The sequence below is a fragment of the Rhinatrema bivittatum genome, chromosome 2, assembly GCF_901001135.1.
Source record: "Rhinatrema bivittatum chromosome 2, aRhiBiv1.1, whole genome shotgun sequence".
Taxonomy (NCBI): Eukaryota; Metazoa; Chordata; class Amphibia; order Gymnophiona; family Rhinatrematidae; genus Rhinatrema; species Rhinatrema bivittatum.
This window is the reverse complement of record NC_042616.1, coordinates 420,616,594-420,643,137: the sequence shown is the minus strand read 5'-3', so window position 1 is coordinate 420,643,137 and position 26,544 is coordinate 420,616,594. Positions and strand designations below refer to the sequence as shown.

Here is a 26,544-nt window from a genome sequence, read left to right as displayed (position 1 = left end):
GAGAGGGTTTATGCATCCCTACAAGCAGATGGAGGTAGAAAACAAAACTTTGAGGCACTGTTACATAAATGAGTGCCACCTGCAGTCTTTCAGTATTTCAGAAAATTTGAACACATCTCTCCAATTCTGCGCCAATTACATTGGCTTCCCATCGCTTTTAGATCACAATATAAGATATTTATGCTTATTCATAAAGCATTGTACAATGATGACTCATCTTGGTTACAAAAACCAATTTATCATTGTATTTCTACTAGAAATCTTCATTCTACAGACACTGGTTTACTCTCTATTCCTACAGCAAAAAAATTCTCAAAACAGCTACTATGAATCGGGCCCCCTCTATAATTGATCCTACTCTATGGAACTCACTACCATCGCCACTAAGGACTGAACCTTCCACATCTACCTTTTAGGGATGTGAATCGTTTTTTGACGATTTGAAATATCGTCCGATATAATTTAAATCGTCAAAAATCGTTAGGGCCACGATACAATACCAATTCCCCCGATTTATCGTCAAAAAATCGTAAATCGGGGGAAGGGGGAGGGCAGGAAAACCGGCACACTAAAACCCCCTAAAACCCACCCCCGACCCTTTAAATTAAATCCCCCACCCTCCCGAACCCCCCCAAATGCCTTAAATTACCTGGGGTCCAGCGGCGGTCCGGAACGGTCTCCTACAATTGAATCATGTTGTCTTCAGCCGGCGCCATTCTGCGCAGCCATTTTGCAAAATGGCGGCGCAAAATGGCAGCGGCCATAGACCAACACGATTCGACTGCAGGAGGTCGTTCCGGACCCCCGCTGGACTTTTGGCAAGTCTTGTGGGGGTCAGGAGGCCCCCCCAAGCTGGCCAAAAGTCCCTGGGGGTCCAGCGGGGGTCCGGGAGCTATTTCCTGCCACAAATCGTTTTCCGTACGGAAAATGGCGCCGGCAGGAGATCGACTGCAGGAGGTCGTTCAGCGATTCGCGGCAGGAAATCGCTCCCAGACCCCCGCTGGACCCCCAGGGACTTTTGGCCAGCTTGGGGTGGCCTCCTGACCCCCACAAGACTTGCCAAAAGTCCAGCGGGGGTCCAGAACGACCTCCTGCAGTCGAATCGTGTTGGTCTATGGCCGCCGCCATTTTGCGCCGCCATTTTGCGAAATGGCGGCGCAGAATGGCGCCGGCTGAAGACAACACGATTCAATTGCAGGAGACCGTTCCGGACCGCCGCTGGACCCCCAGGTAATTTAAGGCATTTGGGGGGGGGGGGGTTCGGGAGGGTGGGGGATTAATTTTAAGGGTCAGGGGTGGGTTTTAGGGTGTTTTAGTGTGCCGGTTTTCCTGCCCTCCCCCTTCCCCTGATTTAGCTACGGACCGCCGCTGGACCCCCAGGTAATTTAAGGCATTTGGGGGGGGGGGTTCGGGAGGGTGGGGGATTTAATTTAAAGGGTCGGGGGTGGGTTTTAGGGTGTTTTAGTGTGCCAGTTTTCCTGCCCTCCCCCTTCCCCCGATTTAGCTACGGACCGCCGCTGGACCCCCAGGTAATTTAAGGCATTTGGGGGGGGGGGGTTCGGGAGGGTGGGGGATTTAATTTAAAGGGTCGGGGGTGGGTTTTAGGGGGTTTTAGTGTGCCGGTTCACGATTTTAACGATTTTCACGATACTATAAACACCCAAACGGCGACGATACGATTCCCTCCCCCTCCCAGCCGAAATCGATCGTTAAGACGATCGAGGACACGATTCACATCTCTACTACCTTTAGAAAAAAACCTTAAAACAGGGCTTTTTATCAAAGCTTTCCCCCAATAAACTCAATAGATCTCATCCCCTTATATACAGTTTGTTCCTTTTATTCTCGATGAGATACTGAATTTTGGTTTGATAATGATAGGTTATTATTTTATATAGTTCTATATTAATCTATTGATAATTTTTTTTTGTTTGTTTCTTATTCCACGCGCTGTTTTTGAACTGTTATACTGTATTAGGTCTTCAATAATATTTGTTGACAATTTGTTTCAATGTAAACCGATGTGATATTTTGAATTGAATGTCGGTATAAAAAAGCAAATAAATAAATATTGACCTGTATTTCTCTGTCTCCAGCAGATGGTAGAGGTGCAAACCTGCAGTCTGGAATTGTTTAAAAAAAAAAAAGAAAGAGAAGAAGAGAGTTTGGCTCCCCGAGGTGTTAGGTTCCTTCCTGGGCTATCCCTCTGGTGGAGCAGGGTGAGCGGAGACTTGGTAATCCCTGTCCAGACTCGGCCCTTCTTGACAGGGGGAGTAGATAGCCAGGGGTCTTGGGTCTTTGCCGTGGCTGCATTCTGAGGCAAGCTCGCCTCGATGCGGCCTCGTTTTGCAGCGAATGTGCCTTGGGGGGACCGGGACCTTGTTTCGACCCCCGGGGAATAGCACGAAGGTGCAAGAGACTGGGACTGCTTGGGGGGGGGGGGGGTCAGAGGCCATTTTGGCAGCACATGCTGAAGTGCAGGCTGCCATATCTGAGCCCTGGGATACTCCCCCCCACACTTTTGCCTGTGGGAAAGGACCCTGCTGGTGGCAGGGGACAGGGAGGGTCTCATGAAGAAGGTGATCAGGAATCTTCCTCCTCGGACCCGGGGGCTTTTTCCACAGGGTTTGTGCTTCTCCTTCATAAGGCTTATTTAACCAGGAAGAAGCTAGTGGCAAAGATACCCTTGCCTAGGAAGCCCCGGACGGCCAAAAAGGCTAGAAGGCCCGCGGAGCAGGAGGGATCCTGCGTATGCTGGGAGTGGAAAGAACTATGTCCTGGTCTGAATACTTGGATCAAAAGAAATATCTGCTTGTTAGTGTATATGCACATGTTTAGTTGTGGACGCTGTTCACAATTAGTAATAATTAGTCAATTCCCTGAACATCTAGTCTTACTTAGAGGGAATTCTAAACTGGTTGCTAATCCCAATATTGATGCTAAATCTCCTAGAATAGACACAGGTGTCTGATCAGGAATGGGTTTGCCATTTATTATGACGGAGCTCCAACTCCTTGATATTTGGAGGGGATTACATCCAAAGGCGTTGGATTTTTCTTTTTATTGAATCCCCATAATTCATATTCATGCATTGATTTATTTGTTTATCTTTTCTTCTCTCTTCTTTTTGTGTTAAGACTGCTGATATTGGGACTATACCTATTTCTGATCATGCTCCCCTTACCATGGTGTTGCAGATGGGCAAATCTATTACACAACCTTTTAAGTGGCGTTTGTTAATTCTTGTCTTTTCTATGAGTCTCAGTTTTGATTTTTTTTTTTTGGCTGGTAAGTGACAGGATTATTTGGAATTGAGTAAGAGTCCTCAGATTGGTCCAGATATATTACGAGCAGCTGGGAAAGCACTGCCTATGTGGCAAAGAAAAATAGGCAAAGGGATGCTGAAAGTCTATCTTTGACTAGCCAGTTGCAAGTATTGAAACAGCAATATGTTAACAGATGTAGTCCAAAGGATAAGGAGCAGGTAGATCTTGTTAAAAAGAATTTGAATTGTTTGCTTCATCAAAGGGCATTGAATTCTATTCAGGCATTTCAAGTAAAAATGTTTCATTCTGCAAACAAATCAGGTAAATTGCTAAATAGATTAGTTAAAAGTCATTACACTGGGGAACAATGTTTAACATAATTCCTGTTGAGTTCGATTTTTCAGCTGTTTTAAACTTAAATAGGCATGTTGATTTCAAAACTGCAGTTAGTTTTCTTCTATCACGTCAAGTTTTTTCTCTACAGCCTATCTTAGGCCTGGATTTATCAAAATGCACTACATATCACATGCGTGCATAGCATTGGGTGCAGTCGAATTGGCCTCCAAGATCTGACCTCAAACATTCTACATGAGCCACTTTGTTGACAGAAAGAACATTATATTCCCACCTCTGCACATAAAACTGGGTCTCATGAAGCAATTTGTTAAAGCTTTGCCAACTGAAGAAGACTGTTTCAAGTATCTCATTTTGGCATTTTCTAGCCTGTCATTTGAAAAGATAAAGGCCGATGTGTTTGATGGTCCACAGATTCGGCAGTTCATTAAAGATGAACATTTCATCGCGACAATGTCAGAACTCCAAAAGAATGCTTGGTTGTCATTCAAAAACCTTGTCAAGGACTTTCTTGGAAATACATGCGCACAGAATTACACCGAAATTGTCCAGAAACTCTTGGAGAGCTTCAAAATGCTTCGTTGCAACATGAGCATCAAGGTGCATTTTCTGCATAGCCATCTTGCTGACTTCCGGAAAAACCTTGATGCAGTCAGTGATGAGTAAGGTGAACGATTCCACCAAGATTTGAAGGTCATGGAGGCACGGTATCAGGGTAGATGGGATGTACATATGATGGCCGATTATTGTTGAAGCATCAGGTGAGATTGTCCACAGATTGAACACTGCCGGAAAGGCTATAAGCGTAAATTTTTACCTTAATATGTATGTTTGTGTACAGGTAGAACTTTACTACCTGCACACAATTTGACTTACAGTAACAATATATAGCCTTTGTATGAATAAAATAACTCTAAAAAACAGTATATTCAGGTAATTTATTCTTTTATTTCCTTTGTATGTACATTTTGTATGATTTTTGGGACAAAGGAGGGTATTCCTGTACCTTAAAAAGTTGACGTGATAGAGAAAAACTGGGGTCAATTTTGGTTTCAGATGTCAAGTTAGTCAAAAACAAGTGTCAGGTCTAACGCAACAAAAATTGTGTTCCCCAAATATGTTACAAATATGAACGATCGTAGTGGCTTTGAGTCCAGTGATAAGTATCACCAACATTTTTGTAAATTACCATCATCTGTTATACTCTGAACAGATTGTTCGAGATGGACCTCAGCAGATTTACGTTTGCCTCACTGTCTACAATGCAGAAAGTGTGTGAGTGCTCCTCTTTTAGAAATAGATGTAGTATCTAACATTTACAGGTAGGTGAAGCTCGGAGATAGACGGCTTGCGCTCAGAATTCTATAAAACTCTGAGTCCAGATGCTTAGTCTGCTACAACAGATGTTTAATTATTCCCTAGATAAACGGGCTTTTTTGCCAGAGGATAGGCAGGCCTTTATAACAGTATTTCCTAAAATGCGTCTAAGTCTGAAAGTTGTAGACTCATTTCTTCTATTAATACAGATGTTGAAAGATTTGCTTCAGTCTTGGCTCAAAGGCTTTGTCTGATGCTACCCGACTTAATATCTCCTAATCTGGTGGGTTTTGTAAAGAATAGACATGGGGCTGTAATGTCTGTAAACTCATACATGAATCTATGGGATGGATGGGCCTCTAATACATAAGGGACTCTAGCTGGTTTAGATGCAGAGAAAGCCTTTGATAAGATGCAAAGGAAATATTTGTTCTGGGTTCGAGAACAGTATAGTTTTTAGGGTCTTTTCTTCAATGGCTTACTCTTCTGTATACCAATCTGCAAGCGAGATTGATTATTAATGTGCAAGTCTCCCCTCCTTTTGGACTTTTTGGAGGCACAAGACAGGGATGCCTTTGTCTCCCTTATTTTGTTTTAACTATAGAACCATTGGCACTTAAATTAAAATTGCTTTCTGTCTTTAAAGGTTTAAAACTGGGTAAAAGAGAACAAAAAATGTCTGTTTGCAGATGATATCTTACTTTTTATTGCCAATCCCCTTGGGGTCCTATGGGATATTTTGGGACACTTTCTGTCCTGAAGATTAATTTTTCTAAGTCAGAAGCTATACCTATAGCAGAATCTACACAAGCAAACTGGCCAGGAATTTTTCCACTGCGGTGGGAGTCTTCGTATCTCACTTATGTGGGATTGAAGATTTCTATTAGACAAATTACTGTCTCGAAACTGAATATTTCTCAAGTTGATTGATTTTTATGCACAATTACTGGAACTGCCTCTGTCCTCATTTTGGTTTTATTGCCCAAGCTCCTGTTATCGATGGCAAATGCTACCCTGTTGGCTTACTAGTAACAATTACGATTGAAATCTGCTATCTAAATTTCTATGGCAGACAAAAGCCAGAAGAATAGGTTACGAGATCCAGATGAACAATAGATTTTGGGGAAGCCTTAGTTTGCCAGATTTTAGATTTTATAATGCTGCTTGTCAACTTCGTTTTTGACTGGGAATGGTATGATGGTAATTATAAATATTATACTTCAGGTTTGGTTGAAACTGTAGTTTCTCCTTTATCTCCCTGGGGCCTGGTACATCGACTGTTCTACATTCCCCCCCCTCCCCCAATTTGAAGTCTTACCTGTTGTTTAATGATATGCAAAATGTGTGGCGTTCTCTAACAAAGAGTTGGGGTGTTTCATGGACAATCTTGTGTTTCTTTCCTTTTCTACAGGGATGGAAGGGACTGTTTTCAGGATTTGGTATAAGCTAGGACAGTGATTCTCAACCAGTGCGGCTGGCCGCTGAAGAAACGAAGATCAGTGCAGCTGGCTGCTGCCGCCCGAGACCAGGGCTGAAGACGACAAGCTGTTCAGCTGGGGGCCGGTGTGTGTATTTGTGTTGTGTATGTGAGACAGGGAGGGTGCTTCTGTGTGTATGTGTGCGAGAGAGAGATGGAGCATGTTTCTGGCTGGCTGTGGCTGTGAGAGAGAGAGAGGGGACATATGTATGATTGAGAGTTTGTGTGTAAGTAAAATAGAGAGAGCATGTGTGTGTGATTAAGAAAGAGTGGTCAGAGAGGTGACGTGTGTTTGTGTGACAGAGACTGATAAGGGACAGAGACTGGTCGGGGAGAGGATTGGTGTGTGAGCGATAGAAACTGATCCTGAGGGTGTGTGTGTGTGAGAGCGAGAAGAGACTGGTTGTGGTCCCTAAGGAAGAGGACCATGAGGACAGCTTCAGCAGCTACTGCTGCTTCTGGTGTGGCCTGCAAGGGAAAGGAGTAGGAAAACTGCTGAAGAGGGTAAGTAAAGGTGGCTTTTTTTAAGTTAATTTTTCTTGATTGCCTGCCATTTTAATTATTGGGTATATTTGATGTGTCTGCTGCTGACAGCATTATTGGGACGTTTAGAGATTATGAAGGCTGGGCTTGGATAAAATTGACAAGCAGTTTAGGGACAAAATGGTGATGAACCGTTTTATGTCATGGGGCACGCAGGATATTCGTTTGTGGCTTACCCAAATGACCAATAAAGTGTCAATGGGTTCAGGTAAGGGTTCAGGGTGCGGGATTGCGGAAGGGGGGGGGGGGGGGGGGGTTTCAGGCCAGTTCCTTTCATGAGTCAGGCAATGTCTGTAAATCTGGAGGGCAAGCTAAGTTGCAAGAAGGGGTGTCTGACATTTGCTGGAGATTTTAACAGGGCAGCGTGCTTGTTTCTGGACTGCAAGTACCATCATGCATGTTCGTCCTGCGGTGGGAGCCATCTGGCTTCCAAATGCAGTCAGTTTCAGACAGGAAGTGAAGGTAGGGGAGGCATGCAGTAAGGTTTTAGTGCAAATGGCATAGTCTCCAGTTAGTTTAAAAACTGTGAAGGGGTAGTTATTGAAATATCCCGACAGGGAGATGGTGGCAGCTTTATTGGAGAAGGGTTTTGGGGAGGGTTTCAAAATTCCTTATATGAGGCCGGGATATGGGGGTGGAGTGAGGAATGCCAGGTCAGTTGGGTGTTTTTCTGAAATCATGTGTGACAAATTGTGGGTTGAATTAGAGCTGGGTCGCTTAGCTGGTCCTTTTTCCCGCTCTCCTTTCGAGCATGTGCACTTGCCACCTTTGGCGGTGGTACCTAAGAATGAGGTGGGAAAGTACAGTCTAATTTTAAATTTATCCTGCGGGTTTGGCCATGAACTGATTGTGCCTAGCGACGAGTGTCGATTAAGTACACTTTGTTTGACGCTGAGGCGTCATTAGTACGTAGAGCCGGTAGGCTGACATTGAAGTGGCGTTTCGGTTATTGCCAATTCATCTCTCGAGTTTTCATCTGCTAGGTTTTGCTTTTCGGGGTCAGTATTTTGTTGATTGCTGTTTGCCCAATGGGTTGCAGGTTGTCTTGTGCGCTTTTTGGAACTTTCAGTATATTTGTGCAGTGGGTTACAATGCAGTGCACGGGTAGTGACAGCATGTTGCATTATCTTGATGATTTTTTTTGTTTGTGGGGCCGGGGCAGTCAGAGTTGTGCAGCGAGCTGCTGGCGGGCTTCGTGCGGGTGGCAGGGGTTTTTTTTGGCATCCCTGTTGTGCATAATAAGACAGAGGGGCCAGCAGACAGGATCAAGTTCTTGGGCATGGCGTTGGATTTGGTTAGTTTGGTTTCTCGTTTACCAGTAGTTAAAGTGTGGAAGCTTAGAGAATTGGTGCGGGAAGTTTGGGCTGCCAAGAAGGTGACAAGGCAGATGCAGTCATTGATTGGATCCCTCAATATTGCATGCCACGTGATCCCTATGGTTCAAGCATTTATTAGGCGGTTATCGGCGGCGACAGTGGGGATAAAGGCAGGGCATCACTTCATTAGGGTGTCTAGGAGAGTCAGGGACAAGCTGGAAGTGTGGGCGACTTGGAATCTTTTAACAGCATTTGCATGATGCAGGACTTGGTTTCCAAGAAGGAGCTGGAGCTTTTCTCTGATGCAGCTGGGGGTATTGGTTTCAAGATATATTGGAAAGGGGCATGGTGCGGAGTGCTGGCCGATGGGGTGGGAGGAATTGGGAATCACTAAAAAATAACTTTCCAGGAGTTGATTCCTATTGTGGTAGTGATTTCTTTAGGGGGCGACCGATTACGTGACAGGAAAGTCATGTGATAACTTAGGGATGGTCGAGGTGATTAACCGGCAGTCAGCAAAGTGTGAGATGGTGTCAGCACTGTTGCATGAGCTGGTTTTGTTGCGTCTAAGATGGAATGTTTTGGCTATGGCCAAAATGTTCCGGGGGTAGAGAATTTAATCGCTGATGCTCCTTCTCATTGCAAGTGGTACGTCTTCTGGCGTTTGGTACCACAGGCAGATGAGAAGGGAGTGGTGGTCCCAGAGCATTTATGGCATTTTGGCCTTGCAAAGCATTATTCGCTTATCGCTGGCTCCTGCAACTTGGGCATCAAATGTGACTGGTAGAGGTGCTTTTCTCGATTTTTTTATTTTCATGGGTGGTCTGGGGATCAAGGTTGCAATGGTGACATCATTAAATGTATTCTGTGGGCCAGGCAATGCAGTTATTCCCTGTCAACCATTCAGCTGCATGTTGTGAGTTTCTCATTTTTTCAAAAGATTGGTGATTGGGGGAACCCTGTGGCAAGCTTCATGGTTAAGCGGGTGTTGGGAGGATGGGCCAGAGATCAGGGGCGGGTTGAGGATAAAAGGTCACCTATTAAGTATTCTGAGATAGTGGCAATCTCAGGGCGTTTGGGGGAGGTGTGTTGGTCAGGTTATGAAGTGGTGCTTTTCCAGGTGGCGTTCGTGTTTGTGGTTTGGTTTTTTTTTTGGAGCAATGAGAGCTGGAGAATTGGTGACTGATTCTAGAGAACGCATGTGGGGCTAGGCTGCTTGTGGATATTGCATGGATATTTGGGGATTGCATGCATTTCAGGATTCACTAATCTAAGATTGATCAGGGAGGGGGAGGTCAAATGATTACTTCTGGGCTTTCAGTGGACATTCTGACATGTCCAGTGCATTGTGCTCAGGCTTTTGTGAGGGTGAAGCCATCAGTGGAAGGTTCGTTCCTTGTACATGAGAATGGGTCTCCTTTAACGAGATTCCAATTTGTGCGGGTATTGTGATTAGTGGTTTTGAATTTAGGGTGGAATGCAGAGCTATATAGGATGCATTCTTTCCACATCGCTGCAGTCACGATAGCTGCCGAGATGGGGTTGTCAGAGGATGTGATTCAGATCATTAGGAGATTGTAATGTGGGGGTGAGGGAGAGGAATAGCTTACTAATGCCTTTTATGGGTTGTGTTAGTTGCGGGGAGGGGGGTTTGAAAGGACAGGGTGTGTGCCTGGATTGTCGGCCACTCTTGTTCACTGGGCGCATCAAAGAGGATCACAGAGGCCATACGGGGAACATCTGAGATTTCAAGAGAAGAAGATTTGGATACGGTGGTTTAGAAATCGGGAAATGAGGTGGAATCAATTGTTGAAGGTTTTTCAAACTCTGTTACGGGAGTGAGGGGGTACCGGAAATTATTTTGGTGCATCCTGGGGGAAATGACATTGGGGCCTATTCTTGCAAGGATTTTGTCACTATGCAAGAAAGGACTTGGCATGCTTAATCAATAAGGTGCCTAATTCAAGGGTAGGATGGTCAGATATTATTGTGAGATTTAAATTGAAGGATGAGCCAATTGAAATTGAAGGATGAGCCAATCATTCATAATGATTATCATTAGTTTAATTGTTAGTTATATTTAATATTTGTTCTTAATTTTGTTCTTAATTTATTCTTAATAGATTTATTATGTACACCTTATTTCATATTGACTGTAAAGCTTGTTGCTGGTTTATTGTTTTATTGTAAACCGAGGTGATGTTATTAACGTGCCGCGGTATATAAAAAATTACGAAATAAATAAATAAATAAATAAATAAATAGAATTCTGGAAGCGTGGGGTTAAAGTGGGAGATGGGTGGAGGGCCAATGCTTTTTCTGGGTGAGGCACGAGTGGGCCTGGGATGTTTGGAAGGGTTATATTGGGCACACAGAGTCCATTTCTCGGACTTGGGGTTAGATTTAATAACATGTTTCAGGAGCCTCTGGAAAGGTTAAGTAGGACTTTGTAGGGCCACAGTGTGGGGAAACAAGGGCATTGACCTTATTTTATGGCGGAAACCCAAGCCCAAATTGGCAATTGTTAATGTTATACGTTAAGGGGGCACTATGAGGGGTGGGGGGGCTGCTGCTGAGCAGAGGGGTGGCTGCTCAGGCTGTATGGTCACCCTTGCTGGGATGCAGCAAAGAATATTAAGAATATTTGGAGGACTATAACACAGTATGCTACTTGGGGGTGTGTTGGCTGACTGGCAGAGGGGAGTGGAGTATATAATGTGTATGTTATGGCCAGGGTTGTGTTGAATTAAACAATAAATAGCAGACTTAGAAGGAGTGTTCCCATTAGGCACAGAATAGTCCCCTGCTGCAACCAACACAAACTGCTGGTTTTCCTGACAAAATCTGCTTTTATCACTGTTCATTGTTCTCCCAGGGTGGGAGGTGCACCATTCCCGGAGATACTGCAATACCAGGTTGATGCGTGGAGTGGATGAAGCAAGCTCCTATTCCATCTCCCTGTTCCAAAAATCAATTTAATATATGGTCCCTAGATAAGGGACGTATCAGATATTAAACTGATAAGAACAGATACTACACTTGATCTTAGCCAAAAGGCCGAGAAGCGATGCCACAAATTCCTTCTGCCGAGCAACCCTCCGTTCCTCTCCTCTTTCTAACTCAGGGGGAGAAACAGGCACTGGAGCCAAACGACAACTCTAAAAACAACTTTAATCTATTCACATTCTCTCCATACACTGCCACACGTCTTACAATCTGTAAACAGAGTCCCTTTTCTAATAGTTCTCGTCAAAACTCGCCATATTCTCCTTCCTGATTGATTTCTGTTTCTCATTTTGTCTCGAGTGTCAGATGACTCCTCAGAATTAGCATTACCCTGCCCACTTCGCTCTACGCTGCCGCTGGGTGAAGCTTTCAGAGCTGCATCACTTCCTCTCTGCTGCTGCTCCTGGGCAAGAGATCTTGCTCGCTTTCTAACAGAGAGGGGTATGTGCTCCTTTCCTGGAGATGAATTATAGGGGATTCCTGGGAGCTCGGTACCACGCTTGGACCATGGAATAAAAGTGCTCGTTCCTGTTTTGTTCCGGTTCATGTGTCCTGTGCTCCGATGGCTCCAACTACTCGTTCATGCTTTGCAAGCACAAAGACTTTACCATGGGCAAGGACGAAAGCGCCACCACTTTATGTATGGTTTTATTATTACCTGCCGAGATTTGATTGAGTAGGATATTAACTTTTAAATATGTAAAAAAAAGTGACAAGGTTTTAGGATGGAGAATTACGGGGAATTGAAGACATTCTGTTGCCTCTCTGCCTTGCGCTTCCCTCCATCAGGAAAGGGAAAGGGTTAGACACGACATTGGTCCATATTCAGAAGCATTTAGACAGCTAACTCGCACGTTATCCAGCTAAATTAATATTTGGGCACTTAGCTGGCTAAATTCTTGCTGGCTAATAAGTTACCTAGCCAAGTTAGGAGTGTTCTGGGGGTGTAACTGGGAGGAGATGAGTCAGCCAGCTAAGTTAACCAGTTAACTAACTGAATATCGAACTTAACTACCTTAGCTGACTAACAGGCCGAAACAGAACGGTGCGCTCAGCTGAGCGCACCGTTTAGCCCCATTTGACCGCACGTTTTACATGTGCTATTACCACTTATACTGTAAGGTATATAGTGCATGGAAAATGCGCTGCCAACCCCCCCTCCCCCCGAAACTAATAGAGCTCATTACGTGCAAATGCATGTTGATGAGCCTATTATTCAATTAATTAATCAATTAATTAATTAGTTTTTATATACCGGTGTTAATGAGAACATATCACATTGGTTTACCCACGGCATACTGAAAGCAAAATGTGCAGCCAAGCCGCACATTTTACTCTCGGAAATTAACGCCTGCCCAAAGACAAGCGTTAATCAGGAACAACACAGGGAAAGGTGTACAGAAAAGGAGAAAAAAAAACTGCTTTTCTGTACACCCTCTGACTTAATATCATGGCGATATTAAGTTGGAGGTTCTAAAAATAAATAAAAATAGTCTTAATGTCTTGTCAGTTAAGCATTGTTGGGCATCAGTTGGCCTTAATCCGGCCCTGTGCTTCTCTCCACTTACCTCCAGGTTTCCCCAGCCTGCCCTGATCCCCTCAATTGCTCCTCCTGCATGGCTCACCCTGCCTTTCTGAACAGGAGCTGCACATCAGGGTCATGGGGACCAGGACAGCATCGTCAGTGTCCCTGTGCTATCAAGCTGCTTAGTTGAGGGGGGAGGAGGGGATCTCTGACAGGGCTGCAGCTGCATCTCCTCTCTTCCTGGGAGCTGAAGGGGGGGTAGAGAAACCCACTGCACCAGTTCCAACTTCCTTTCAATCCTGCTGCCGTGGCCCTGCAGCACTCAGCTTCTCACCAGCCTGCTCAGGCTTGATTTTGCCATTGTCTGCTAGAGCTGTCCCTTGCTCTGCAGATATACACCCTGCACACTTCCAGTTCCATCTGGATGAGTCACGGACCTCTGGAAGATCTATTTTCTGATACTGGCTAAAAGGAAAGTTGCAGGATTGGATGACCATTTTTCTCTCCAAAGGAATTTTTAGCTATATACCTCTTGAGCTAGAGCACTATTGCTGAAAAGTGCCAGCATGCCACACCTTTACTCCACTCCTAGGTGTATAAAAGGAAAAATACACTGATGTGGTTTAAACAATTTACTACAAACCATCCTTCCCCTCCCCCTTCAGTTTATAGGTTACACCAGTGGTTCTCAGCCTTTTTTCTATGGGGACACACCTGGCAGATAATGCTTAAAGGTGTGACCCACTGAACACTTGATCATCATTGGGCTAAATGTAAACATATAATCTACATCCACAGGAACTCACTCCTCCCCCCCCCCCCCCCAAACAACGGATGCAGAGCAGAACTAGGATATTTCAAATACAACTCGCTATATAAAAAAAGATATTCTGATTTTGGTGCTACCTCAGTAACAGAAATACAAACTCCCTTACTACCAGGCGCATTGTAAAATAGAAAACCTGAAAAAAACCAAAACACTCAGCACATGTGTAGGAAACCTTCCATACCATTGCAACACTAATTCCAAGAACTCAAACAGCAATAGCTCTTCCTATGAAAAGGCAGCAGTGCAGCACTAATGCATGTCCTATTGAGAATGAGAAAATGCAACAAAGATTGATACAAATCCCTACCTACTAGTAAAATACCTCACCTCAGTCACAAATACAGATCCGACCTTTACCAAATACAGAATAAGAGACCACAAATTACAAATGTGGAGACAAAAACTGGAATGGAAACCTCAAAAAGCCGCTCTGTATGCAGTGCAAAACTGGAGAACTAGAAACAGAAATACATTTCCTCCTACACTAATCAAAGTACAAAGATAGAAGAAATGCACATTCCCAAAACTGACATATTATGGCTCTTGCACCCCATCACTCCCCTTCCATGCCTCCATCATCCTTCACTTTTCCCAATTACTCCACTCACACTCATATCCCTGCCCAGCATTCCTGACCCCTCACATCCTCTTCCCTGTGCTCCCTCTCCTCCCTGCTTGACTCTCCCTACCCCTTTCATCCCATCTCCCTGCCCAGCTACCCTGATCCCCTGCCTCCCACCCCTTCCTGCTCAGCAGTCCCCTCACTCCCTCTTCGTTCCACGTTTAACTTCCCAGCATCCCCAACTTCCCTTTCCCCCACCCTCACAGAGTGAAGAGATCAGCAGCAGTATCACTCCCAGACTCAGCACTGGAAGATAAAGTTTGCATCCCATCAGGCCCAGAACAGCAGGAGCTGGCAATGTCTCTCTCTGATCTGGGTGAAGGAGGAAACAGCCTCCCACTGGGCCAGAAAGAAGTGAGAATAACCTCACATCAGGCCCAATGTAAGAGAAGTCATCCACCAACTCCCACCCGGGCTGATAAGGAGGCAGCCATCTGCTGGCCCTGTGACAAACCTCCCAGGACCTCACGACACACCTGTTGAGAACCACTGGGTTACACTACCCGAGCATTAAAGGTGTTAGGAAGTCTATGAAAGGCAAAGATGTGAACATATTACCTCTGCACTGATTTCCTTACATTGGCTTCTGGTATCATTCCGCGTACAATACAAGGTAGCATGTATTTTGCATAAAATAATGGATGGAGATAATATAGAATGGCTTAACTATTCCATACATTTACACATCCCACAAAGGGACCTAAGATTCAGTAACAAGGGACTTCTATCTGTCCCAACGATTAAATCAGCGAGACTTAACGAAATTCAGGATAGAACCTTATCTATTGCTGGTCCCAAGTTATGGAACACATTACCATCTAATTTAAGATTGCAAGTAGATATTAAAAAATTTAAAGCAGACCTAAAGACGTGGCTTTTTACACGCGCATACACAGAGGCATGAGAAGATACGATCAAGCCTAATCCTATTCTTTAATTTGTTATTTAGTTGCTTTTAGTACCTTAGTATTTTATGAATTTTCTGTTTATTATTTTAAGATATATTAATGTTTTTATTATTTTATGATTTAATGGTTTTGATATAAATTGTATCTTATTATTGTATTTTATGTTAAATGTACACCGTTGTGATGGTCTTATAGACTGATGTAACGGTATAGAAAACCTAAATAAACTATAAACTTTTAAACACAAACCTGCAGAGAGGGCTGTCAGATAAGGTGCTCCTGATTTTCCTATTGGTAATTCATCCCTTGTGTCTACCACTGTGATCACATTTTTTGTCTTCCCCACGCCTCTGCCCCAGCTGTCCTGCAGCTCTCACACAGGCCAATTCAGTAAAGTCCGTGGGAGAGCGGACGAACCCCCGCTCTCCCGGCGCGTGCACAGGCCACTCGCCTGTGCGCGCGATTCTGTATTTAAATTAGGTGGTGCGGTAGAAACGGGCAAAAGGAGGTGCTAGGGACACTAGCACGTCCCTAGCACCTCCTTTTGACCCGGAGCAGTGGCTGTCAGCGGGTTTGACAGCCGACGCTCAATTTTGCCGGCATCGGTTCTCGAGCTCATTTTGGGGGGTAAATATCAGAGTGCATGCTGGTGGGTAGAAGCCAGGACAGTAAAACAATATTCAGCAGATTCTCCCACCCGCTTAGCAGCATCTCCCTCTCCACCTCCATCCCTTGCTTAGCATGTACCTCTGTCTCCCTGCCCCACCACAAATCTCTCTCCCCACCCCCACCCCCCTCGCAACAGCTTTCATCCTTACTGGCGGTGGCTGCAGTGCTTGCTGTGGCTCCTCTGTTCTGCAGCACTGCACGTCTGCTGTTGCACAGAGCCAGGGAGCTTGCCAGACAAGCAGGCACTTTGGCTGGTTGGGAAGGGGGAGGCAGGGCTTGAAATGCCACATCAGTGGGACTGGAGGGCGAGCACTCTCACTGGGGGGGGGGGGGGTGGACTTGAAATATAGCAAGTGCTTTGATCCGCACCAGCTTTTAGTGGTGGCGGGAGCCTTCAAATGCTGCACCTGGAGCTGCTCTGCAATAAGTCTACAATTAGGGTGATTTGTCACCTTTGGGAAAAATCTGGGAATTTATGGGTGAAAATCAATTTAAACTGAAAAGAAGAAGATTAGAACATGCCATACTGGGTCAGACCAAAGGTCCAAGCCCAGTATCCTGTTTCCAACAGCAGCCAATCCAGATCACAAGTACTGGGCAGGATCCCAAAGGTTAGATAGATTCCAAGGATAAGCAGGGGATTTCTGCACCTATACCTTAATAATGATTAATGGACTCTTCCTCCAGAAACTTGTCCAAACCTTTTTTAAACATAGCTACACTAATAGATTTTACCATATCCTCTGGCAACAAATGTCATTGCTTAATTATGCGTAGAGTAAAAAATTATTTTCTCATATTAGTATTAAATATATTGTCCAGTCTGTTCTGTGCCTGCTATACACTTGACTGATTGTATCATGATTGTTGGTTGTTAAATGAAACATGTATGTTACCCTAATGCTCAATAAACACATTTCAAGCAAATCTTTTTTGAGATGTAGTGACCAGAACTGCACACAATACTCAAGATGAGGTCGCATCATGGAGTGATACAGAGGCATTATGATATTCTCTGTTTTATTCTCCATTTCTTTCCTAATAATCCCTAGCATTCTATTTGCTTTCTTGGCTGCTGCTGCTGAACACTGAGCAGAAGATTTCAATGTATTTTCAACAATGACACCTAGATCCTTTTCCTGAGTTGTGTCTCCTAATGTGGAACCTTGCATTGTGCAGCTATAATTTGGATTACTCTTCCCTAAGTGCATCACTTTGCACTTGTCTGCATTAAATTGAATTTGCCATTTGCATGCCCATTCTCCCAGTTTTGCAAGGTCCTCTTGCAATTTCTGTCAATCTTCTTGTGATTTAACAACTTTGAATAATTTTGTGTCATTGGCAAATTTGGTCACTTCACTCATTGTCCCCATTTCCAGGTCATTGATAAATATATTAAAAAGCAGTGGTCCCAGAACAGATCCCTGACGCATGCCACTGTTCATCTTTCTCCACTGGGAAAATGTACCACTTAGCCCTACTCTCTGGTTTCTATCTTTATAACCCGTTGTCAAGCCACAATAGGTAACTGCCCCTTATCCCATGACGTTTTAATTTCCCAAGACGATTCTCATGAGGGACCCTAATTATCGGGCCGATACAGTAAAAGTCGCAGGCTGTGCGCGCACAGCCAGTGTCCTGTGTGCGCGATACAGTAAATAAAAATATTTAAATTAGGGCCCATGGCAAAAAGAGGCGCTAGGGACACTAGCGCGTCCCTAGCGCCTCTTTTTGGACAGGAGCGGCAGCTGTCAGCGGGTTTGACAGCCGACGCTCAATTTTGCCGGTGTCTGTTCTTGAGCCCGCTGACAGCCACGGGTTTGAAAACCGGACGCCGGCAAAATTGAGCATCCGGTTTTCAACCCGTGGGCTGATTTAAAAAATAAATTTTTTTTTGAATTTTTTTTTTAACTTTTGGGACCTCCGACTTAATATCGCCATATTAACGCCTTCGGATAGGTGCTAATTTCTGAAAGTAAAATGTGCGGCTTGGCTGCACATTTTGCTTTCTGAATCGCGTGGGAATACCTAATAGGGCCATCAACATGCATTTGCATGTTGCAGGCCCTATTAGGTTCGGGGGTTTGGACGCGCGTTTTCGACGCGCTATTACCCCTTACTGAATGAGGGGTAAAGCTAGTGCATCGAAAATGCACGTCCAATGTTCAGCATGCAGACGCTCAGATAACTGTACTGTATTGGCCTGTGTGTTGCAAGGTCCACAGCACAGGGATGTGTCATATGTGTGTCTGTATAGTGCTTGGTACATGTGGTAGTGCTACAGCGATATTTATGGTAGTAACATTAGCACTGATTGTGCTACCGCCCAGCTTCATTTTTATTAATCACTTTGTCCCCTATGGGAGAATTCCCACCACCCTATAATTAACTAAATCAGTCCCCATCTGATCACTGGACTGTGTTAACAGACATTGCCCTCTGCTAGGCATACTGCACTGTTCTTGGGCCTTAGTCTTACACCTGTCCATATTCTCATCTGCTAAAACACACCTATATCCAGTGGCCCTAGCCTCCAGCCATTCTGCAGTGGTGACAGAAATCCCATAATTAGCCTGCTGCTGCATAATTTACAATCTGCCACTCACTCAATCAACAAACCTGAAACTCCTCCACTTCCTAATTCTAGTGGGCCAAGGTTGTGAAACTCCCTTCTTTCCTCTCTTCCAGTAATCTCTGACTAGTGGAAAAAGCATTACAAGCGTTTTCTGTTTTTTTTTTTTAATGCGTTCAGCCTAACCAAGTAAGCTTTAAACTCTTAATATAGCATGTCTGAATGCTTCTTTGCCCAAATTATGGGATTTTTTTTTGTTTGACTCTTGTTTTGTATCACATTTTTATGCATATTTTTTTTTACTGTATCTCGCCCCAAATGGAAGGCATAAGCCATAAATCTTCTAAAACAAATCTGAAGAAAGCTACAGAGTGTTTGCCTTCAATTTGGCCTCTCTCTCCTTCCCCGCTTTCTACTCTAGCCCCTTCCCTCACAAGCAGCCTACTGGGAATAGGTTTGGGTGGGGGGAAGCAAAGTGAGACAGAGGTTGGAGCAGACAGCGCGCTAAGTAGCGAAGAGGTACTCTGCTCCCTAATCCAGCCCTTTCGCCATCTTGTGAAAAGAACTGGAGGGGAGGAGTAAGGCTGGAATAATCAGAGAAAGCAATTGGAATGTTTCATCCCTCAATGTTCTTTTAAATCAAACCAACTTATTCTGATACACTTCCTGAACGGAGTGATGTCCCTTTAGAAAAACGTAATCTTTATACAAAATTTCTTTCACCTGCATTTGTGGCCAATCATTACAGTTGTCCTCTCTCCCCTCCTCCCGAAGCAAGGCGCGAAAAGCAGCCTTGCTCCGGGAGGAGGGGAGAGAGGACTGGCAGTGAAAAGCGACGAAGCGACTTACTTTTTTTGCAGCCCCTCTCCGGAGACGGACATCAGCAAAGACGACCGTGGCTCCCCTCCCCTGCCTCCAGCTGCCCGCGAAGATGGACGCATCGCACGGGCGAAAGCGGCCCCTGTGCGTGCAATTGGGCCGCTCAAGACGTGACGTCACATGCCGTGACGTCACATGCCGTGACGCCAAACGTCGTGACGTCACGCCTTGAGCGGCCCAATTGCACGCACAGGGGCCGCTTTCGCCCGTGCGATGCGTCCATCTTCGCGGGCAGCTGGAGGCAGGGGAGGGGAGCCACGGTCGTCTTTGCTGATGTCCGTCTCCGGAGAGGGGCTGCAAAAAAAGTAAGTCGCTTCGTCGCTTTTCACTGCCAGTCCTCTCTCCCCTCCTCCCGAAGCAAGGCTGCTTTTCGCGCCTTGCTTCGGGAGGAGGGGAGAGAGGACAGGCAATCCCGAGCGTAGGATTGCCAGTCCTCTCTCCCCTCTCTCTCTTGCAACTTTTTTTTTCGCTTTTTTTCACTTTCGTTGCTTCGGGAGGAGGGGAGAGGACTGGGGCTGCCCCGGAGACCAGCACCCATGGACGCGGCCAGGGCAGGTGAGCGGGGGCTGGGGGAAAGTTTGCTGCCTACCCTTACCCCTGCCTCTAACGCAGGGGTAAGGGTAGGCGGTAAGTTAGCAGGTTAAACGCGCGGCAAAACGGCAGGGTAAAATAGCGATAGTCGGGGCGCGGGTTACTGGATGGTAGGGAATAGCTAATTCGATCGTTTACATGTAATATACATGCCGCGTGCGGAAGGGGTTACCCGGGGATTTAAGGACGCGGTAAGAGTAGGTTAAAGGGGATTGTGGATCGCAGGAAGGGCTAACGCGGCCGGAAAGTGAGTAGAAAGCGGGTTAGGAGCGGGGTAAACGCGGCCGCACTTTACTGGATTGACCTGTCAATCTCTTCATAAAAAGTTGTTTTGTATACTATATACACTGGGGCGGATTTTAAAAGCCCTGCTCGCGTAAATCCGCCCAGATTTACGCGAGCAGGGCCTTGCACGCCGGCACGCCTATTTTCCATAGGCCTGCCGGCGCGCGCAGAGCCCCGGGACTCGCGTAAGTCCTGGGGTTTTTCGAGGGGGGCGTGTCGGGGGCGGGGCCGATCGGTGTGGCGTTTCGGGGGCGGGCCCGGGGGCGTGGTTTCGGGCCGGGGCGGTCCGGGGGTGTGGCTGCGCCCTCCGGAACCGCCCCCGGATCGCGTCTCCGTGCGCCAGCAGCCCGCTGGCGCGCGTGGATTTACGTCTCCCTCCGGGAGGAGTAAATCCAGGGATAAAGGTAGGGGGGGTTTAGATAGGGCCGGGGGGGTGGGTTAGGTAGAGGAAGGGAGGGGAAGGTGAGGGGAGGGCGAAAGGGAGTTTCCCTCCGAGGCCGCTCCGATTTCGGAGCGGCCTCGGAGGGAATGGAGACAGGCTGCGTGGCTCGGCTCGCGCCGGCTGCCCAAAATCGGCAGCCTTGCGCGCGCCAATCCAGGATTTGCGCAGCTAAGCGCGTATCTACTAAAATCCAGCGTACTTTTGTTTGCACCTGGTGCGCCAACAAAAGTTCGCGAAGGCGCACTTTTTAAAAATCTACCCCACTATGTGAGATTTTTAATATAAAAAATGACTTTTGCAGTGAGAAATGTGAATCTTTATTCAAAATTATGCAATTTGCTATAGAATTGCCAGAATTTTGAAAAACAAATCTGCTGCAGAATTTGCTAACCCTTGCCACAGAAACCAGGGGGCTGTGCCTATATCCCTCTGTGCAAGGATGCTATAATAGTGTTTCTCAGTCACTAGTCCCTGGCAGCACTTTTGCAGGTCCGTGGAGTGAAGGTGATTGCAGGAGGAAGCGAGACCTGGCCTGCAGCTGTGTACACTGCACTGCACCCTAGGCAGCAGAGTCTTTTCCTAACCCTCCCCCCTCGGCCCTGTTGCTCCAGCTGGGGCCTGTCCTGAGGCCCTCCATGTCTGGGAGGGGAGCAGCTGCAGGCTGAATGTTAATGAACCCACAGGAGACTGGGTCAGCTCCCCAACGCCTGCAAAGAAAGAGGACGGGGACAGGGCCGGTGCGGGGCATGGGAGTGGAGCAAACGCGCGGTCTCAGTCCAACTCGTTAACATTCAGCTACACGTGCTCCCCTCCCTGCAGTCAAGCCTTGGGACTGGCCCTAACTAGGAAAAAAAAATAAGGCCATGAGCCAGGGGTATTAATTGGCTGGGGGAGGGAGAGGGAATTTCTTTTTAACTGATGAGCTGGAGCTGACTGGGGGGAGGGGAAAGCGAGGGAGGTGGTTTTTTTTTTTTGTTTTTATCAAGCAACTGGTGGCTGACGGAGGTATTTCTTTTCTTTTCTGAGGACAGTGTTGGCTGCCTGTGAGAGAGGGGGCTTTTGATTTTTTAATAAGAACAACTTTTTTTTTTTAAGAAAACAATTTCTTAAACCAGCTCGTTATCTTCTTAAAATGACACAGACCAGCTGCATGCCTAATCTAAGAGATTAAATACCGGGTGGGGGAGGGAGTAACTCCTCACCGTCTCCTCCACTCTTGATTTTTCTGAGGGACCCCCTCTCCCCGTGCCTGCCCGTCAGCACTGCAGCCAGCTCATGAACTTTAAGGAATGTCGCTAGCTGGTCCCTGCTATACTAAAGGTTAAGAAACACTGCTATAATGTATCAGTAACTTACCCATCAGGAAGTCCAGGACAGTCATGTCGATCAGATCGAGCAGGCGTGTTCCACGGTCATAGGGTGGGCTCTTTCTCACCTGCCTGCAGTAGTCAGGGTTCATCTCCCACCTTCCAACAAATTGAGAAACACACTCTGCTCTCAAAGGGTTTTGCAAAGGTAGCACAGGCAGATTTACTTCTGCCACCAAACCCCACCTGCACCCTCTACAATGCAAATACTGGATCTAAAGGGCCCACAGGCTAGGCCGTAAGGAAGAGATAGTATCCTAAGACTGTAATTATACGTGTCTTCAGCTTTTTTCACAAAGCACTGGTCCTGCAATCTTAAGAAAGGATATGATAATAAGAAAATCCGTCTCTTGTATGATAATAAGAAAATCCGCCTCTTTCAGGATTATTTGGCATGTGTAATGGTTAAGCATCAGGAGCTTACACCCATCTGAATGACGTTGTATGCCTTAAAAGTAAAAAACATGCTTGTTTTTCTCGCCCAACTTCGGGTGTTTCACAATGATGAAACGATTTGGCTGCCCACATTGGCTAAGGCCAAAAAATTTGTTGAGAAGCTAGGAAAGCCCGATGACTAAAGTAGGAATAGACTGGGGACCTACCTGAGCAACAGTTTTGTTTGTTTTTTCCTTAACTGTTTATGGGAGCTGCTCTGTCCCCAGCAGTGGGTGCATGTTTGTATCTGTATATACTGTGTTTAGTGCAGTCTTCCCTTCTGAGGATTCTTGATACTGAAACACTTTTTGTAATCCATGATAAAAGTCTGTGAGCCTTGCCTTTAAGAGGAGCCTTTGCCCTTAAGAGAAGCTCCCTCCCCCCTCCGCTTTCTCTCAATATCAGAAGAGCTCGAATGCCCCTCAATCTAACTTGAGTCTTCCTAGGTGCCTTATAGGCTCAAGGGACTGTCCTTCATGCTCCCCCTGTGTTACATGGTTCTTAGGATCGCTGTCATTGGACCTTGCCCCCCTGCCCCCAGCTTGTGCAAGTGTTTCCCTTAGCAGCTTGGGACAAAAGCGCAGTCTTGCCCATGTGGGCTTCAGAGCTAGCAACGCTCTGTAAAGCTCCTGAAACGATCGAGTTTTTCCTTCCTTTTTACTGTCTTCTTCTGAAGTCTAGATCAGCCTCATATCCCTCAAGCTCCCTACCTCCACCATAAACTAATTCCTGCAACTCAAGAGACCTTCTTCTCCCTCCTGCTACCCTGTCTCCAGTTACCAAAGATCTTTGCCTTAGGGCTCACGTTTGAGATGCAACAATTGTAAGTAGAATTTACCTGTACAATAAATAATTTCAAACTTAAAGAATCTTTGTCTTGAGGACTGATTGGAAAGAAAGTTTATCTGGCTGGATGGCAAACTCAGATGTCTGTCTGATCCAGATCAGGAGCTTTGGACAATTTTTATTTTCAAGTCTGCAGTGGTGCATATTTGAAGTTGGGCATTGGTTGAGCGACGCTGCAGTTTATTGGAAAGTTCTACACCAGGGATTTAAACCGCATGGGACTGTTTGCATTACAGCCTTTATGTGGTAAAGCCCTGTTTGTTGCTTTGCTACGTTATTATTCAGCAACAGTGACCATGGAGGCTTGCTCACTTCAGGGCTATTTTTTTGACTTATTAGCCATGTGCCTGGACATCTGTACTTTGATAATGACGGCCTTGCAATGCACATTTCTCCTTCCACAACACGCTCCCTGCTGGCGGCATGCTGTGGATTGCTGCAAGCTTGATCTCTTTGCTGTCTAAGATTTTTTTCTTCTTATCAGTAGCAATGCTTGGACTGTGTTTAAGGCCTGCCATGCTGTTTACTGACCACTGGAATGTCTGTCAGAGGCTAGAAGTTTGTTTCAGTGACTGGCCATCAATTTACCTTTCAGAGATGAACTTGGTTTACCTTTTAAAAATTTTACAATAACTTGGGAATTATGGGGGTGGTGTTGGGGGATGGCACCCTCAGTGTCATTAACATGCTCTCGACCATATGAAGGGAGGAAGGAGGTAGGGTTGGGAGGCAGGACGGTGTTGGGTGGGAGAGGCTAGATGGGGAGGATGGGGTAACAAAGAAGGAGATGACAAAGAGGATGGTACAGAGGATAATGATGGAGATCCATAGGAAAAGGCAAATGATTCGAGGGCTGAGACAAAAGAGAATAAGGGTTCTAAGGATGAGGAGTGAAACTTTATTAAAAGAAAAAAAGCTTGTGATGATTTTTTGTACATAAGAACAAATCTCAGAGTTTTTAAATGGACTCATTGGGGAAAACAAGTTTCAATATACAGATTTTCAATATATGGAAAAAAAATTAAAGAAATGTAACTTTTACAATTATTAAGGGATTCCTGAAACTCATAGATCAAATGCCAGTTTGTATTCAGACAACCTGCTTATTTTATTCCCTACCCCAAAAGGTTTGCCAAAGACCCTAAATCTGCTAGAGACCTATTGCAAATCATGAGCCCTACACATGAATCTGGAAAAGACAACGATTATGATTTTCCAGAAAAAGCCAATCTCCAACACAAATTCACATTTAACGTAAACAACCAAGAAGTTGAGCAGAAACTCTGCATATAGTAACCCAACATTAAGCATAGCGGGGAGTTTTAAATTGAAATTGGCTATAAAGATGCTACAAACAAAAGGTCTATGGGCCTGATATGCAGCAACAAAGAAACTCTTGGCCAGCTTCAATCCTCCAGTAAAAGTGCTATTAAAACTATTCAGCGGAACTATGGAAGTGAGGTCTGGGGTCTATCATTCACTCTGAATTATATAGAATGGGACAGAAACCCTGCACCTCCAGTTCTGCAAGCAGACACCCCGCTTTCACAAAAAAACCACCCCCAATAATGAGTGCACAGCAGAACTAAGACTACTCACCATGCAAAAAAGAATAGCCAGATACATTGCAAAGTCACAAAAAAGCATGGAAAAAAGCCACCAGTGCAAATATAGCAAACCACTCACACCAAAACAGCACTAACTCCCAAGTTTCACATAGCACCAACTCTGCCTATGAAAAGGCAGCACCACCAGGCCCTTGAACACCAATACATCTCCAATTGAGAGGTGTAGATCGGAAAACAAAACAAGCTGGACTGTTATCGCTTCTTGCTGAAACTCTTAATTTGGCAGAATCCCTCGCCACAGTCGCACACACATAATTCACAGACCCTCATCAAATATAGAATAAATGACTACAAATTATATCCATACTGAAAATGAACAGAAACCCCAAAGGCCAGATTTTATGTCTATTTCTCTGGTGCATCACTACATGCAGAAAGGTCCAAATCCAGTATGGACAACTTATCCAGCTAAAGTGAACCAGATAACTTGTCCCGTATATTCAGCAAGATAAATGACAGATGACAGTGACAGTAAACTTTTACAGTTTAAAAGCCAATGTCTTATTATGCCCCTTTCTGTTTATTACATAGAGTTTGATCATCATAATTTCAAATGTTTTGCCTTCTCATCTACCCCGATCATTCCCTTTCAGTATCCTGACTGTAAATTTGCCAAGTGGGTGCTCTTCCTTTGAGAAATGTTACCCTATTGAGGAATCACACTGTTCTTCTCTGTAATGTGTGTTTTTATGTCTTTGAAAGTTTATTCATCCTTAATTTTTGCTTATTTCACTTATGTAGCATCCGTCTTCACATTTTTTTTTACTTTTGCATGGCAAACTTAACCTCACTGCCTAAACCCTGGAAATAGTGCAGACACAAAGTGAGTCAAACCACTAAAACAAAATAGATCTTAAAGCACAAAAATAAACCAAAACCATGGCGAAAAGTTGTATTTGGTGCAACTGTTTGTCTTTACTTCTATTGTCCGGGCAAATATAAAGTGATTTAAAGTGCTAATGGTTCTTTGAGTTTGTGTGGCAAACAGAACCTAGTGTTTTGCTGTGAATACTGCTGCCCTGTGTAGATGCACTGTTTGCACATCCTGTTGCACCAGCCCTGGACCACAGACAATACTGAACTTCTCCAGAATCCTGGAATATTTCTGGTTCATGTCTTTTGTAATTTAATTTTACTGTTGTATATTTTATTTTCTTCACCCTCTTGAACTGTTGTGATGGGCAGGTATAAAATAGAACAGAGAAGATAGAAAAGGGGGAGGAGTAACTCTATATGACAAAAACAATATCCAAGGCAACTGAAATGCAAGGGACGTGGGGGAGGGAAGAAGCATTATGGGCTGTCCTAAAAAAAAAAAGAAAAAGTGGGCTTCCACTGGTATGGTCTACAGGCCCCCGAATCAAACAGAAGAACTGGACAGAGATCTGAATGAAGATATGCAAAAGGTAGGAAAGAAGGGAGAAGTGTTGCTTGTTGGAGACTTTAATCTGTCAGACATGGATTGGAGAATCCCCTCTGTGGAATCCACAAGAAGAAGAGAGATAATGGATGCCTTTCAAGGGGCTCTGTTCAAACAAATTGTAGTAAAGCCCACAAGGGAGGGTGTGATACTCTAATGTCCAGTGTGATGCCCACCTGAGCACCAGTGGACAAATTGTCATACCAATAAAGTTTCATGAATCAGTCAGAACCTGATAGATGAATAA

At 45.1% G+C, this 26,544-nt stretch overlaps 1 protein-coding gene and 1 non-coding gene across 3 annotated transcripts in view; both read right to left on the bottom strand.

The window, feature by feature from the left end:
- Positions 1–26,544, bottom strand: part of LOC115084851 (extracellular serine/threonine protein kinase FAM20C-like) — a 107,941-nt gene that overhangs the window by 39,386 nt on the left and 42,011 nt on the right. For both annotated transcript variants that reach the window (XM_029590195.1, XM_029590196.1), the window contains exon 7: positions 21,958–22,067. In XM_029590195.1, coding sequence (XP_029446055.1) covers positions 21,958–22,067 — 110 coding nt within the window. The remainder of the gene's footprint in view (positions 1–21,957; positions 22,068–26,544) is intronic.
- Positions 11,152–11,342, bottom strand: LOC115086418. The gene has a single exon (XR_003855290.1). It is a non-coding gene; the product is annotated as a U2 spliceosomal RNA (small nuclear RNA).